Here is a 17085-nt window from a genome sequence, read left to right as displayed (position 1 = left end):
CCTAACACCTGGTACGAGACATGACAGCGAGAGGTGTTGCAAGTTTGAATCACTTGACATTTATTGCACAGAGGTGTAATCACTTCTATTGTATGTTGCACGCTGTGGGTTAATCTCAGTGTCACATCATATAAAAGTATATTCCACATATAATAATTGCATATTATACGCTACTGTAAATCTATGCTCACGCATACTCATAGCGGCGTTTGAGCCTCGGTGGGTTTAAATGTCTGTCTGCTCGTTTCACTGTGTTGTTCTAGTTTGTAATTAGCGAGCTTACAGTGTTGTGAAATTTTGCCATTATCCTTTGTAGCGATAAGTACGCGCTACAGTGGAGATCTGTTGAGATTATTAGGTTTCACAGGGCGAGACATGCTCCCACCAGACGAGTCATGCAGCTTTTGAAAGATGAGACGATGAGCGCAGTCGTTCTATTGTAAAATATATTCATGAGCTGTAATTTCTTTAATTCTGAAAACTCAGTGGATTTGCTGCTACAGCCTGACATGGTGTTGTGTGACTAGTAGCTTGTGGCGGCTAATGCTAGCTGATATAACCAAACCTTAGGTAGAGATAACTGTGTGCCTGCTTGTGCTTGTAATTATATTTGCAATATTTTCACATCCTTTCTATGGTAATATCATTGATCATCATGGATCACAGTCTAAACTATCCATCCATCCATTATCTATACACCACTTAATCCTCAGGGGACTGGAGCCTATCCCAGCTGACTCAGGGTGAAGGCAGGGGACACCCTGGACAGGTCACCAGTCTATCACAGGGCTACACTTAGAGACAGACAACCAAGCACACTCACATTCACACCTACGGACAATTTAGAATCACCAATTAACCTCAACATGTTTTTGGACTGTGTGGGAGGAAGCCGGAGAACCTGGAGAGAACCCACGCTGCACGGGGAGAACATGGAAACTCCACGCAGAAAGATCCCGGGTGTCCTCACTGGGATGCAAACTGGCGACCTTCTTGCTGTGAGGCAACAGTGCTAACCACCGATCCACCTTGCAGCCCCAGTCAAGACTAAACATTTGTAATTTTTCCAGCTTCAGATTAGTTTTTCATGAACTTGTCCTAAATCTGATTTGTGTACTATAACATCCAAAGAAACATAAAGACAGTGATGTAAAGTGGGAGTTGTAATCACACATCATCGGCCTTTTGAACAGCAACAGCAAACATATCTTTGGTTTTAAGTTTTTTTTTTATTGTAAATGTGTTTTACATAGTAGAACAAAAGCAAAAAATATAACATTTTCTTAGCAACTCTTTTTGTGTTAAGTGAGAACAGAACACATTTCTAAATAACTTATCCTGTGTTTCATAATACAGTATGCTACACTGCTGATTGCACCTGTCAGAGTAAGTGGAAGTTTTTTTTCTAAACCGTGGATGTATCATGAAACCTTTCACCAGCCTATTTAGCAATGTGCTGTGTAAACACCTGACAAAAAAAATAAGTTACCGTATTTTTTTTTTTTTACACAATATATTTGAATTATCACATTATGTACACTTTACATTTAAAAAAAGAAAAAAAAAGAAATCTTTGCAATCACAGAAATCACTAGAAGAATAGTTCAGCTTTCCTTTCTGACGCATATACAGTATTTACATACATTCATGGGATCGCCGTTGACACCCATTCAGAAGAGCGTTTCTTCTGATTGCATGGAAGGAATGGCTGACAGAGATAACAGCGTCAGGGGCTGCATACCAAACGCTCCAAAAGGGTTTGTCAATCATCGCAGGTATATGCAAATCATCAACATTGAAAGAAAAAAAACAACATAATTCCCATTTCTTGACATCACTTTTTTTTTTTTTTCTGAACGCTGTCAGCTGATTCTCGACCTCACGGCGCAGCGATCCGTCTCGACAGCTGTGCAGCACCTGCCGTCCCTCCCATGACTCATTTGGTTTAATTCCACTGAAATGCAGATCGACCGATGGCAAGCATTCTGTACCGGCAAAAGCGATACGACGAAAAAGCTTAACAGTCGCTGATCCCTTACAGTACGAGACAAAGGCATCGTAGTTTATGGCAACAAATGTGATTCTGTGGACGATCCTCAGTTTTCTGTTACTGTTGACGAATATGATGTAACGAGTCTTTTGGGATCAGACCAGAGGAAGTGAAAAGGATTCCCAACAATTCCCTTTGAATGCGTTATTTGATTATGTTCCAGTCTCAACAAATAGATAGCAAGTAATTCCAGTTCAATTTTGAGATGCTGTTCGACTGCTTTTTGCTGTCAGAAAAAAAGGAAGCAGGGGTAAGATTGGCTACTTGATGCTTCTTTAAGCTCATGAATCTCCCATATATTAAAATGAATCTATGCAGGAGGACAGAGTACATTCATCTCACTCATAAACTCTTTGTCTGTGTGGCTTTTCTTTGCATATTTGCACAAATTTACATCCGATCCACCTCAAACTTGCCAGGTGTATCAGCTGGGACCTGAAGAAGTGCAGTGTCAAGTTTGAAGCAGATCAGATCAGCAGTGGCTGTTTTAAGGGGTCGTCAGCCTTTTCTTTTGGCTACAGGCAGGTGGAGCAAAAAGTACCTCATTGCTAGAAAACCTCAACAAAGGCAAGTATTTGTGCTTCAGTTGTGGTACATTTTACTATGATACTCCAGTTGCTACTTACAACAGCAGGTTGTTCAGCAAACAGCCTCGCAGTGATGCATTTATCTTGGTAATCTGAGATAGTTCCGGTTTAAACAAGGGGCCTGCCATGTGGAAAACCCTCCATTTAAGTTGGATATGCAAATTATTTAATTTAATTTTATGTGTTAAAAAAAAAAAAAAAAGATTCACGATACATCGGCGACCACGTCGGTATCGGTCCGATTAACAAATTTAGCCGATGATTGTCTAACATGAGCGCCTTCGTCTCTACGTTTGATGTTGCTGCTATTTCACAAGTCCTGGACTTGAACATTAAATATGTTAAAATATGTTTAAATATGTTTTACTTTTGTTACGTAATAAAGAAGACCCTGCGGTTTGATTTGGTATGGGCTTCTTTTGAATAGTTTTCTCAAAAATTGAACATCGACATCGGTAATATTGGTTATCGGCGATATCAGAAATCTTGATATTGGTATCGGCCAGAAATTTTAATATCGTGCGTCACTAATTCACACTGATACCAGTCTGTGTGTTAGTCAGTGACAGCAGTGATATGAAGTAAATAAAGTCTCATGAAGTAATAAATACTGAAACGTATAACTAACCTTAGCATGGATCATTTTCTAGATGATTTTTGGTTGTAGCTGCACTGCCATCTGTTTTGATCATCCAAAAAAAGAAAAAAAAAAAAGCCATAAAAATGACAGTTTTTCTGACAAACAGCCTTTTGACCAGATGAACCAAAGACAGAGTCAGCATAACTACATATAATACTCCAAATTCTCAGAACGGGATGAAAAACAATTTTTTTTTTATGTGTGCAAATTACATCGTGTCATGATCTTTGTTTATGAGCAGTAATTCAACGCGAACTCGAGCCTTGTTCTCGTGTTTGAGGCTAGTGAAGCGTTTCATGTAACCAGACTAAAAGGCAACAGAAGAGACTCATTCAAAACTAAAGGAATGTTGGTGCATCTTTTCCTCTGCCATTTATGAAGAAAGAATTAAACCAAGGCCCCAATCCTCCCCCACTATTGCTTCCTAATACTATGTCCAGCAAGCTCTTGTTGCTGGGCAACAAATGAAATTCAAGCCATTAAGCAATGAGTTTTTTTTGCTAATACTACTTTTAAACAACATTTGGCTCCAGGGAAGTAAAAAAAAATAAAAATAAATGGGGGTTTTAAATAGTAGCAGACCCCCCAGTGTTAGAACCTTTATCGATATAAGGCTTTGAACATTAGCAATAAAACACACTTCAAAGTGTAAAAATACTCTGAATAGCAAATCTTTCCTCAAATGAGATTAAAAAAAAAAAAGATTTGAGAATAAAGTTGTAATATACAAGAAGCTTATTCCACCTGTGAGGGTGCTGTGTCAAGTAACAGTTTTCTGCTTTTTTTTTTTTTTTTTTTTTTCCAGTCTTTTCCTCGTCACCCAATAAATTATCACAGTACCATGAATGTACGTCACGCGCATAAACACACACGGGCAAAAAGGAGTCCCGCACAGGCTCCTTTAAAGGGTCTTTGGACTGTCACCCCTCCTCGGTCTTTCGTCACACACACACACACACACACACACTCGCACACAGCCTCAGCCTTGCTCCCCTCCCCGTCCTTCTTCCCCGTTTAGCGTCAGTCCGTCACGGCGGGGTCAGAGGGGTCCGTTTGCAGAGCGTCCTGTCCTGCTGCTTCGTGGAAAGCGGTGGACTTTGAGGTGTTTCGACAGGTGATCGCTGCGGGCAAACTTCTTCTCGCAGACGATGCACTGGTATGGTTTCACTCCGGAGTGGGAGCGGCGGTGTCGGGACAGCTCGTCTGATCGGGAGAACCTGTTGGAGGGAAAACCCACAATGTGATTTATTAGATTTTATGTAACATTAAGCATCTTTTTTGACAATAATTCCCCCTCCTCACTGCTCACAAATTGACAAACTGTTTCCTATGTGCATTAATTACCAACCACTTTGCCCCTTCTTGGATAAAAATAATGGATGCAGTCATGGTTCAAGCAGCCAAACAACATAAAAGTAATGTCAAGCTGTTTTATATGAGGGTAATGTGAGAGGTGTGATGGCGTGCATGTGCACTGCCCGGTGACTTCTCTGTGAAGTTAGAGAGCCATCCCATATTTAACTCAACACATGGGCACTGCAGATCCAAGCCCGGTCTATTCCTGGCCTACTCTGCTTTGGTCTCTATGGGCTCCAGCCAGCTTGGGCATCATGACAGCAAAGGGTTAAGTGGATGATAAAGCAGCGCCAGTATACCTTGTTGTGTATCCGTATGTATAAGTAAAGCTGTTAAGTTCAGATTAATCTGTAACACAGATTGATTTCCCGGCACATTTCCAGTCGCAGCAGGCCGAAGGCATGGAGGCGATAATTCACAGAGATGTAAAGACGTCACTCACAGTTATTTCAAACCATTTCCACTCCAGACACGGATTACACAACCGGGCTATTCATCATTTTAATGGCCCTGTAGTAAAAAGAAGATAACTGGCAGAGCTTATGAGGCTGAGCTGTGTAAAATATAAAAACACAAGAACAAACACTGATGATTCATGTGTTTAGTGTTGAGATCTTTCTCACCTGCACATCTCATATAGTACTCCAGATAGCACAGGGAAGCAACAAAATCTGCAGCCTTTGCATTTACAATATTCACCACCTTCACTGTAGTTCTAGCTAACTAGCACCAGGTAGAGCCGAGCATTGACGGGATTAGTTTTGCAGGTTTGCTCAGAAACTGAAGAATTAATGAACATCTGGAGCAAATTTCTTGAACATCTATTGCTTTCTTCAAAGTCTCAAAGACAAAACACAAGACCGTCATGATGGAGGAAATGTCAGAGGGTCACCGAAGTCATTGTCACTATGAACATCTGATCCCATTAACCAACTCTGCCACAGAAGTAATGCATACAGTATCATTCCTTCTACTGCAAGTAAAGCAAGAAAAAAAAAAAAAGGATTGTTGTTTTGCCTTGCAGCTGCTCCACAGAGGCTCCTCTGTACAGGCTGTGTACAACTTCCAAAGTTTCAGATGGAATACAGCCTGGATGCCGTAACCTGTGATTCACCCTGTTTTTCCCCCCCTGCAAAATCTACTGCCGGTGATATTATATCATTACTGCAGTAATGTGCAGTACAGGGAAATGTTTATCTTACAATCAGAGTAATATGATGAATCACTCTTTTGTAGGAACTCAATATGATCATTCTGCAAAAGATCAAGGAGGAAATCCTGGATCCAGGAGAAATAAAAATAAACTTTTTAGTGTTATAATCATGAATTAATTCTCCTATGATTCAGTCACTGAGGGGCAGCATAATAGGCCGGAGCCACATATTGCCATATTACTAATTATATGATTTAAGGTTCAACAAATGCTCTTGTACATAAAGGCACTAATGTCACCAAAATGTGCTTGAAAAACATTTTTTTTCTGACAGCAGCAAATGGAAAGAATAGCTCAGATGTATGTTACAGCGCAGTCTTCCAAATGTTATTGCACATACATAAACATTACTGAATAGCTCGACTGTAGACATATTTAACTAATTTTGATATATTTATAGCAGCAAGTCAGAGTCTGGCACTACGGAGCAACACTAGCCTCCATTTATAGCTGTGTTCCTGCTCATCTAACAGATGTAAATCTAATATTTATTCACCTATTAGCTCCTATTTTGGTCTCCACCTAAAGACCCCGACTCTGTAGCTGCTACATGCTCCACTTTGTTCTGCTGCTAAATGTGTCCGTCTGGTGCTGGGCAGGTCGCGTACTGTATGTTTATCTGAGCATTTTTTTGCTATAAACAGACGTCAGACAGCAGCGAAAGTGAAGATTAAAGCAATGAACTGAAAGATGTCACTTCAGTTCCTTCGCATTCCACGAAGTCACTGGATCCATTGTTGACAGAAAAACATAGAAAGTGCAGCTTTACATTTATGAAATACATTCTGGCAAAAGCCTCGAGGCAAAAATGACTTTGTCCCGACCTGTCATCTGATGACATTTGAGAGCGTTTACAGATGTTCAAGGGATTAGGAGGGTTGCTTAACCTACAACAAGAACACGATTCAGAAAAAAAAAAAAAAAACCCATCCCTCGCTTTATATTTAGTACTCGATGTGACTGTGCATTCTGTTCTTACGGTAATCTGCGGCTGAACGTGCACGTACACATGACACTCCGAAGCTGCGGTACATCAACGGCAAGCCGGGGCACGACAGACACGATGTACAGCTACTCCACTGAGTCAAACTGGGCCCGAGCCCAACTATAACATAACAGGCAAGATCTTTCAGCAGAACATGTAAATAGACAACCTTGTTCTTTAAATCTATTCAATTGTTGGTTTTTCTACGTTGATCATGTGCCAGCCGCCTCGCCACCTGTCCCGGACTCATGCCCCCCTCCTGCTGTATCGCTCTGTGTTCACTCCCCATCTCACCGGTGGGAGGTTTCTCAGCTGCACTGCAGGGGTTGTGGGCAAGGTCAGCGAGTTCACAACAGCGAGGGGTGGAGGGCACTTCATGTCGATCACCTGAGTGTGTTTTTCACCTGTGTTTTCTTTTTTTTTTTGGCACCTCAAGTCCTTGGGGCGGCTTGGCGTGGCTGCAGCGCAACACATAGTATACATATTAGCGTGGGCGCTGTGGGAAACACATATGCAGGCTTTGTTCTAGCTTGTCCCTAAACTCAGCTCCACAGCCAACAGAGCATATAAAAGCAGCCTCGAAGGTGTGGCGGTCAGGCTGGTTACGAACCTGGAAAATTACAGTAACGGAGATACCAGCGAGCACGCATACTGTACCAGATTTTATTTTCTTTGTCTCTCTTGCTTCGTTTATTCTGTCGGCCTCGGGCAATGTGTTTGTAAGTGGCTCGAATTTAACTCCATGGAAGTTCAAAGAACAAGCATGTTAATGCATGAGCGCAAAAAACATTTTAGAGTTATTTATCCAGCTCAACAGTGTTCCAGACGACCACAACCTCGCTGGCGTCCCTTCAAAAAGGGAGCCGGGACGATGGCGGTTTCCTGATCAGCTCGATTACACATCCTAAGTGATGGATTGAAAAAGTAAGCAGCCTCTCATCCGACTTCTTTTCCTCTCTTCTGAGCTCTGAGTGTCAACATCTAAAGCTACATTAGACTGCGACAGCTCTCTCGCCGCCCATCATTGTTCCACCGCGGTGATGAATGCATCCTCTGACAAGGACAACAAGCCGCAGCCCCGATGACAGATGTCGAGTACACACACGCCACAGTGTTTTTACAGCAAACTTTGGGTTCCAGCCCAGCCGCTCAACACAAAAATCTCGCAAGCCTCCGTACGAGCCTGAGCTAAAAAAAAAAAAACACAATACCGCATGCTCGTGTGTTGGCTGTGTGTTCCTTTAAGCATAAGAGCATCTGTACATGAGCATAACCATAAACTACAGCCAGACACGACGATGAAAGTCCGAAAAGCTTTAAAGAGTGAAAACCGTTTGGCAGAGCAAGAAATACAACTTTGACTGAGTTATATGCGAGAGTCCAGCCAATGAAATACCACTCCTCTCTACTTCAGAGGAGCCAACACATGGATCTACTCTGAGGTTACAGAGGGGAAGAGGTGCCTGACTCCCGAGTTCACCTCCATTTTCCGGTCCGGAGGGAGAGAAGCAGGGAAGGGGCAGCTTTATAATACAGTAAATTGCTACTGTCATGTCCGAAGTGCAGCTTTGGGAGGACTGTTAAAGAAATGCATGCCTTTCATAGGAGAAAAAATATATACTCTTATTGGCTTAAATAAAACACAACGAATGAAAGAATGCCTGCAAAGTTGAATTTCCCTAAGAGCTGTTATGCATACAGTATGCCTAAGAGCGCAACTACAAGGGTATACTTTTAGTTTTTAGTCTATTAGGAGCTCATCTACGAACAAATCAGCAGCAATACCCTCCAAACATAATCATAAAGTGATATGGCAGAAATGCAACTACTGTTTTAGATAGACAGCAGATTAAGCAACTGGTTTCTGTCTCGGCTTCTGCATCCGATCAGTGGAACATTATCTAATGGCCACTGCAGTAAAGTTGCCGCTCGTCCTATAGTGTGTTTCCACGGGGGAAGCAAAATTTCACCTACGATCAGCAGGATTTTTATCTAACATAACGCGTCAGCCAAAATAACAGCGAAGCAGCAATTAGTTCTGAATGAAAGTTTCAAGAGGTTCAATTAAATGTTCTTCTGTATCAGGTTAACAAAGAAAATCCAGACCACGGATACGCTTGTGATCGATATCGCTGTGGATTCTGAGCCAGAGTCAGCTGGTTTAGTTCAGCGATAAGAATAGAAAAAAGGGGAAACCGCTAGCGTAAAGTTGCCTACCAAGTTGCCTAATAAAAATCTAATTTCAGTATTATGTAGGAAGGTATCAACTGTGCCTTAGTCCAGTGGCTTCACAGAGTTTCTTGGCAACTTCTCAGTGAAAGCAAGACATGAACGTGATACCACTCTTCTGCGCCCTTGCACAAGGATGTACTCCTTTAAGTACACCTATGTCAGCCTGCTTGATGGACTAACGCAGGCTAAAGAAGGGGGACGTGCACGCCCAAATGCTTTTTCTCATTAAAAAGAGAAAAAAATAGGTGTTAAAGCAATGTGTTTGTCTCAAATCAGCCTAAAAAGAAAGAGTGTAATGAGAGATAGACCAGGACAACTTGATATTACATAATATGCTTGTAAAAACCTGGATGTAGTCCAAGACGTAATCCATATCGTGAAGGGGAAAAAAAAGAAAAGGTGTCGGCTCTGGAGGATTTTAAAAGGCTGCAGGTGCAGCACAGCCTCCGTGCAGAATGTGCTGTTTGCAGAGAAAAGCCTGATCGCTGACAAACACCGGGCCAGCCTGCTGAGCTGGACCAAACTTATCTGATTCACACTTTCATGCACACACGTGTAAACATGCACACATGCACATTTTCATTATTTTCTCCACTCCACTCTAATTATAACTTTACCCTGTCATTTAAGTCCTTATCACTATTTAACCTTAACCAGAGCACTTGCCCTAACGTAACCCCACCTCTGTCCATGTACTGAAAAAAACACACACACACTCACACAGACTCACACACACACACACACACACGACATGACATGACACTATATGTGCCCTTGAGCAATAACTGTATGTACAGAGGTGGAATTTATTGACCAACAGGTCAAAAGTTGCCATTTGTACTTTGGATCGAAGAGTTTAAAAGGTGATTTTCCTACTTGGATGGATGCAATGATTTAAGGATGGAATGAACAAATCAGGCCAGTTTTTGGCAAAGCTGACTTTCAATATGTATCGCTGATTTAACAGTGCCTCGGGGGAAAACTTTGAACTTGATTCTGTAAGAGTCCAGTGTATCTGTAGCTGCATGAATGTGTGTGAAGCGGTTGCAGACAGTATGCAAACAAATGGAATAACTAACAGGGGACAAAGTCTGCATGCAGACAACTTCAAAAGGCACTCTATCTAATCTACAACTTTACCATGGTACAAAAACACACACAGATAGTGGGGGCACAGCCAGCCTATAGAAAAGAACAACTTCTAACCATCTTGAATAATATTGAGTGTTGCTTCTCTGAAAATGGGCCATTTCCCCTTCCACTCCCATCCATAAACCATCTAAACTGATTATCCTGGATCCTCTGAGTACATTTTACACATATTTATGGTGTTATAAAACGTTTCTATCGCTCGTAAAGCAATATCTCAGGCTCTTTTCAATAAAGTGGTGACATCAAAGACGCTCGCAGGTAAAGGACGTCTGAGGAGGATGAAAATCTTCCAGCGTATTTTAGCCTCCAGTGACGAGAGAAATAAGACAACAGAACAGTTTCGTACGATTGCATTTGATAGATTAAGATTCCTACAGTGACATTGGTGTCTGTAATAACCCAACATTGTTTGTAGCACTTTGTACATTTCTTCAAAATCCACACATTGTCAGCAGCATTTGTTTTGTGTTCACACAGAACAGTAGTTGATAGTCCTGGTCACTGTCGGTGCAGCACTAAGCTGCATTGTATGTAAATCTAGACATAACTCTAATTTATCTTCCTCTGTCCAGAAAATGGCTAATACCTCTTTTGACTCACAAATGGCTCAAACCATTTGATCTAACATGAAGAACCTTCTCACCTCCATCCACAGCCGGGCCACGTGCAGGCGAACGGCTTCTCCCCCGTGTGCCTCCTCAGATGGGCTTTCAGATGGCTGCTCTTGGTGTACATCTTATTGCAGCCAGGAAAAGAGCACTTGTGCATTTTAATCAGGTCTGCTACCGTGCTCTTTTGGTACCTCTGACCTCCAGCAAGGACCCCTGCAGCCGAACCTCCGCCCAATCCGCCGTCTCCGAACCCAGTGGGTTTAGCTGCGATGGGCACCGGTGCGATCCGGACAAATTTGGACAAAGCCGCGCTTCCGGCTTTGCTCGAGCTCGAAACGTTCGCTGTGGAAAGCAGCTGAGGCACCAAGGCAAAGGTCTGCCCCTGGATGTTGACCAGGAGCTGGGCGATTTTGATGTCTGAAGGCGTCTGGGCTGCTGGTGACTGGGTTTTCTGGGGCTGCTGTGTGGCAGCATCTGATATGGCACTGGGGTTCGGTTCTTGTTTGATCTGTATGGGCTGAATTTGTAGGATGACAGGCACACCGGAGGCAGCACCGCTACTTTCTGATGAGGTTGACGATGATCCACAGTCCTCCTGTTTGATCCCATCAACACAACTGTTAGGTGAACTAGTAACACAGCTGGCATCCACTGTTGACAATGAGCTGTCCATGTCTGATGCGTGTCGTGCATGTTTGGTCTCTGTGTAGGAGGAGAGTGGAGAATGAGCCACGGGAACAGTCTGATCTGAGTTCTGTGACACTGGCACAAGTTCTCCTGCTAATGTTCTTGAAGTTTCTGCCTCAGCATCCTCCGACGTGGGTGACATGGCCTCATCGCTCCCCTCCTCTTCTTTCTCCATCGTCACCACCATGTTCTCCTCTAGGAACTCCTCGATCTCCTCCAGAGTGGGCTGGAAGAGGAGCGCTGCAGGATCCTGCAGCTCATCAAGGAAGACTGGAAACTCGTAACAGTCCTCTTTGGCCTGTTGCTGGAGGAGACTCAGCCTCTGCTCCCTCTTGGACTCCCAAGCCAGGCCCATGGGCAAAAACGGGGCAGCGGGAGACGAGGAGGTAGAAGAGGGCGGGGAGGAGACGCAAAGAGAGGACGAAAGAGGAGAAGAGAGAGAGCTGCTGCTGGCGTTAGAGCCTAATGAGGTGGTTAGAGAGGCCTGTGAGAGCAGGAGGTCCAGCAGACTGTCTTGACTCTCTCCTCCTGACGAACTGCAGCTTCCACTGCTCCTGCTGCTCCTACTTTCATAGCTGGAGCCGAGGATGTGCCGCGATACCGGCGATGAAGACTCGGGGCTGGAGCAGAGGGATGAGCGAGGACTGGAGGAGTCGCTGAGGTCATCCTCGGAGAGGCGAGGGGAGGAGGACAGCGTCACCCCTTGGTAAGGGTGGTGATGGTAGATGCAGGCGTCCGTTACCATGATGCCTGGCGACATGCCATCATTGGTAATGCGACAGAGGCAGCTGTAGTCAGACCTTGGGGAGCCGGTATAATACAGGAAGGTCTCCTCACCAATCGGCAAGTGATCCACCATTCCTGTGCAGATGAATGGCAGCTGACTCTGCTCCGCTCTGAAGGTGATCTGAACTTAAATGAAAACTTCTTTCTTCTTTCTGCAAAAGATTACAAACGGTTTGTCAGTTGTGAGAAAGTTAAGCCCAAACTACACCACCCTTTTACCTTGTGGCACCTGCTCTGACTGATTTAAATGAATTGTAACTTTTAACAGGTTTGTGTCGTTGGGTGATCATCATCCTTAAAAAAAAAATCAGAATGCCCATTCAGTTACAGTGCCTGTGGTTAGGCTGACACAATCTGTGAGGTTAATGTTTTACAAGCTGGTCCACCAAGGTTTCATAAAAACAACAGCGAACCAGCACACTGACGGAGAATTATTATTATTTTTTGGTCTCTATGCATTTACCTGCTGCTTGTTCAAGAGGTCTGCAGCCGATGACACTTCAAAGGAAAGTCAACCACTTGTGAAGGAAGTGGAATTTAAAGACTCTGTGTGTGTGTGTGTGTGTGTGTGTAGACGCTGCAGCTGCTGCTGGTTCAGGCTTCAAACTGACCATGTGGAATCAGGGGTTCCCATTTCTCACCACTTCTAACATTGAAGCCACATGGTCATTTAACGGTGTGTTTCTATTTATTTCTCCCTCGTGGTTCTTAATACAGCTCAGTGTGAATGGCAAAACGTTTGCAGCGCTACATGACTTGAGTAAATACACATACAGAGTGGTGTGATCTAAGATTAGAACAAATGTACAATCTCAAGACTTCCTGGAGAACACCAAAGGTACAGTCTGACTGTCATTCAGGTCAGAACCTGGAGTGTTTCAGTGCATGAGTGAAGGATTTAGTGTCTATTTTTATGCATTAAACAGCCCGCAAACAACTCATCTACATTTACATGGATTAAAAACACTAGACATTATCAAAGGACCTTCTATGCAATGAGTGGCTTATGATGATTAAACATGGGTCTGAAATCCCCTTTAAAACCTTAAAAGGCCGCATGTGCTTATTGCATGGACAACAACAAAAAAAAAGGAAAGAAACAAAATGATCTTGCGCCCTCTTCTGTAACGTTCAAAAAAAGCAGCCATCCCCCAAAGTGAAGTGCGGGGACCTCCAGGGGTCCTCAAAGAGGTTCCAGGTGGTCCCAGTAAAATTAAACGTCTAATTCGATTGTTACTTTACTGGCTTTGAGTTCGGACTGCAAACATCAGTGGACGTTTGAGGCATTATGTTCATTGTTTCCCATCTTCAGTGTTGTTATGTAATTTGTGATCTGAGGCCAGAATTCGACTCAGATATGAGTAACATCATATGACATGGAGGGGCTGGGGGTCTGCAGCTGCTGCATCGAGGCGATACCTCATGGAAAAAAAAAAAAAAAAAGTTTGGGATGAGTGTTTGGGAGCACCTTGGCATGCCAGAGTCTTAAGTCATTTGCCCTGCAGTAACCCCGCAGCCGTGAAACATCAAACAGGCTTTGACAGCGTGATGCGCGCTCGGTCTAAACCACGCTGCGTGAGGTTTTGTCGGAATTTATGGCATGTTTAACACTGCAGGCTGTGACAGCTAGTCAGACCACAGTGCCACGATTAGTTTTACGTGATATAGATATTAACTCAACAATGCTGCAAGCACGCTAGAGAGGATTTTACAGCACAAGGCACGAAGTATACAAGGTTGTACATGCAGAGATATCAAACGTCTTTTACTTTTTACACAAATCTACTCCACATGGAGACATAAAAATTAGTCACAAATAAACAAGCATCTAGTGGTGAATCACACTTCTTATGCGCTCACCTGTATATGTGAGGAATCCAAAATCCCGCTCCTTTACGCTCAGCGCTCTACTCCTGGAAGTATGTGTCCGTGCGTAACAGTGCGTAATGGCAATATAACTCCACCACACGGTCTTTGCATAGCCGTGAGCCTCCACACACTTTCTCTCTCATACGCACACTATCTCTCTCTCTCTCTCTCTCCCTCTCTCTCTCGGGAGGGTTGGTAGTTCGCTTAACCGTCACATGATCGGAGTTGGGTTTGTTACACCAGTCAAATCAGGGGGTCGGCTCATGAAGGCTCGCCTGCTCGGCGCGCCGCAATTGGCTCAATGTGAAAGGAGGCCGGCCTCAGGGGTTTGGCGTCAGTGGAAAGAAGGTGTGTATGTGTGTGTGTGTGTGTGTGAGGGGAGGAGGAAGGATGTGTGTTAGTGTGTCCCGACCAGAAAATCTCTGTCATACTCCTGTACTGTCTCCACAGTTTCTAGTGTTTAAAAATGTGATGCTTCATTTACATTTGTGGAATATTCCCATTCCCCAGTTCCAGGAAGTGTATTAATGGTGTAATGTTTCATCAGTGGGAGTTGTTTTCTTGTCTGCATTGTTCATTCATGTAAGAATATGTAATTCCCCGTTATATCACCATAAAACCTGATTTATCTCAGACTTTTTTAAGCTGCTGAAATGTAAAGGCATCATACAGCTGGAGGGGGAGAAAAGAACAAGGGAACAAACATCAACATCTGCTGCCTAGTAAGCACACTGAGCTGTTTTGCCTGTTACAGATGGCCGTGCCCGAATGAGTGACTGAGGGAGCCATTGAGTGGGTAAGCGAGTGTGTTTACATGCTGCCTAATAACGTCGGTAATAGAAGTTTTTTTCTTTCACTCCAGCTGAGCAGGCCTCATATAAACACCTCTGCGGGGCTGAAGTAACTTCACTGGCTCCAACCTAATTTGATTTGCCTGCGTAGGTTAGATTACCTTTCAGTGTGTTTGGATAAATGAATCCACTTTCGGCCTGCTTGTAAACATTAGCAGTGTTTCAGTGCCTACTTGTATACAGCACGGAGTCAGGGGCCATTACGCTGCGTAAAAGGATACACAATGTCACACTGAGCAGGTCTGTTGTGTACACGACTGCTGTTGAACACGGCTACTGCTTTTACAGTCGCGCTACTGCTGCATTGTTTGCTGATGCTTCACTCCTGTGGCTGTAAACCTACCATCTGTAAATACACTTCTGCTTCTTTAACTGGTGAACACTTCTGCTAACGTTGCTTTTCCACTGCCAGAATATTGACAACTTAGAACAACTCTAAAATCCATGTGAAATACCTGTAAACTAATACAGATAAACAGACTTCAAATTGCAGGTTTCATCTGAAGTACTTTCCTCTTGCAAAAGTGAAGCCTACTTTTTGAAGATTCAAATAAACCATGACTGTGCTGGATTACTTGTTCAAAAGCGATTTATTATATCTATCATAGTAAGCATGTGAGCAAGGCAATGCTACCATGACTAGCAGTGTGTTTCTTTAATGGTTTTATAATACGGCACAAAGAGTCATGCTGCTCCTTTTCCGTGTCTTATTCATGAAACAAATAAGTACTTTTTGCTTCAGACATGCGGCCTTAGCTCGGAGTCATTTTATCAAACAATCTACACTGTCCTGAATGCACATCTCCCCGGGTTGCATTCACAAACCAGACACTGATTAGTTGCAGATTCCTAAACCAACTCACAGACCTTCAGTTAACCGGTTAGCCAGAGCTAAAGACAGATACAATCTGTTTGTTTAAGCTGCCTTTTTAGCCCGTCGAATAGCAGTCGCTGTTTAGAAATGGAGCCGCTCTTGTCTGCCTCTGTCATAGAATAAGAACCCGTTGTTTCATAAATTATTCAAAAACTTTTCAGCCTAAGAAGTTTTCTAGTTCCTGCGCACAATTCTGCAGAGTGTGACCTCCTGTCACAGAGGAACTTTTACAAATTTGAGACGGATTGAAGCTTCATCCAGTGTGAACTCAGATGTCTTTTATTTCTGTCAAAATTAAAATTCTGCATTTGATCGATAGCAATTTAGAGTATTGCTATTGATGACGTCTCCTAGCAACAGGGGCCACTTAGGCTCCACCCACAGGCGGCCAAAGACCACAGAGGATGCTGGTCCAGAACTTTGGTATCTTCCACGATGAAGATGATTGAGTCATAAAAATAAAGGCGGACATCCATCCATTACCTGTACACCGCTTAATCCTCACTAGGGTCGTGGGGGGCTGGAGTCTATCCCAGCTGACTCAGGGTGAAGGCAGGGGACACCCTGGACAGGTCACCAGTCTATCACAGGGCTACGCTTAGAGACAGACAACCAAGCACACTCACATTCACACCTACGGACAATTTAGAATCACCAATTAACCTCAACATGTTTTCTGACTGTAGGAGGAAGCCGAAGAACCCGGAGAGAACCGACGCTGCACGGGGAGAACATGGAGACTCCAGGCTGAAAGATCCTAACCAGGACGCGAACCAGCAATCTTCTAGCTACGAGGCGACGTGCTAACCACTGAGTCACCCTGCAGCCAATGAAAAACAAAAAATTAAAAGATTTAAATTCTCTGTATTGAAACATATACTGACTTTTGATGTATTGAGTTACTATTGTGGGGCCTGTTTTTTTTAATAAAGTGTGTGTAAACTGATGTAATGCACCTATTGGAAGGTGATACATTTGACTTTTAAGTGATATTGCACAGATGTGTACTCTCCTCTATTGTATACTGCATTCCTATTGCCCAGTGCGAAGTACTATTGCATACCATTTACAACAAAAACTACTATTTAATTGTAAACACTGTTGTGAATCATGGCTCAAGTTCACTGCTGAAGTTCAGCTGCTTCAGGTTCATGACTTACTGGGAAACTTTATTAAAGCACTACAGCTTTTC

At 43.3% G+C, this 17085-nt stretch overlaps 1 protein-coding gene across 1 annotated transcript; it reads right to left on the bottom strand.

Annotated features, from left to right (window-relative positions):
* Nucleotides 1-3957: 3957 nt before the first annotated feature.
* On the bottom strand, nucleotides 3958-14310 carry LOC103367789 (Krueppel-like factor 15). The gene is made up of 3 exons (XM_008295919.1): nucleotides 14160-14310; nucleotides 10859-12451; nucleotides 3958-4494 (listed from the first exon to the last, which is right to left on the bottom strand). The coding sequence occupies exons 2-3, from the start codon at nucleotides 12370-12372 to the stop codon at nucleotides 4317-4319; spliced, it is 1692 nt and encodes a 563-aa protein (XP_008294141.1). The 5' UTR covers nucleotides 12373-12451; nucleotides 14160-14310; the 3' UTR covers nucleotides 3958-4316.
* Nucleotides 14311-17085: the final 2775 nt, after the last annotated feature.

The sequence above is a fragment of the Stegastes partitus genome, unplaced genomic scaffold, assembly GCF_000690725.1.
Source record: "Stegastes partitus isolate 25-593 unplaced genomic scaffold, Stegastes_partitus-1.0.2 Scaffold1086, whole genome shotgun sequence".
NCBI lineage: Eukaryota > Metazoa > Chordata > Actinopteri > Pomacentridae > Stegastes > Stegastes partitus.
This window is presented reverse-complemented; position numbering and strand designations above follow the sequence as displayed.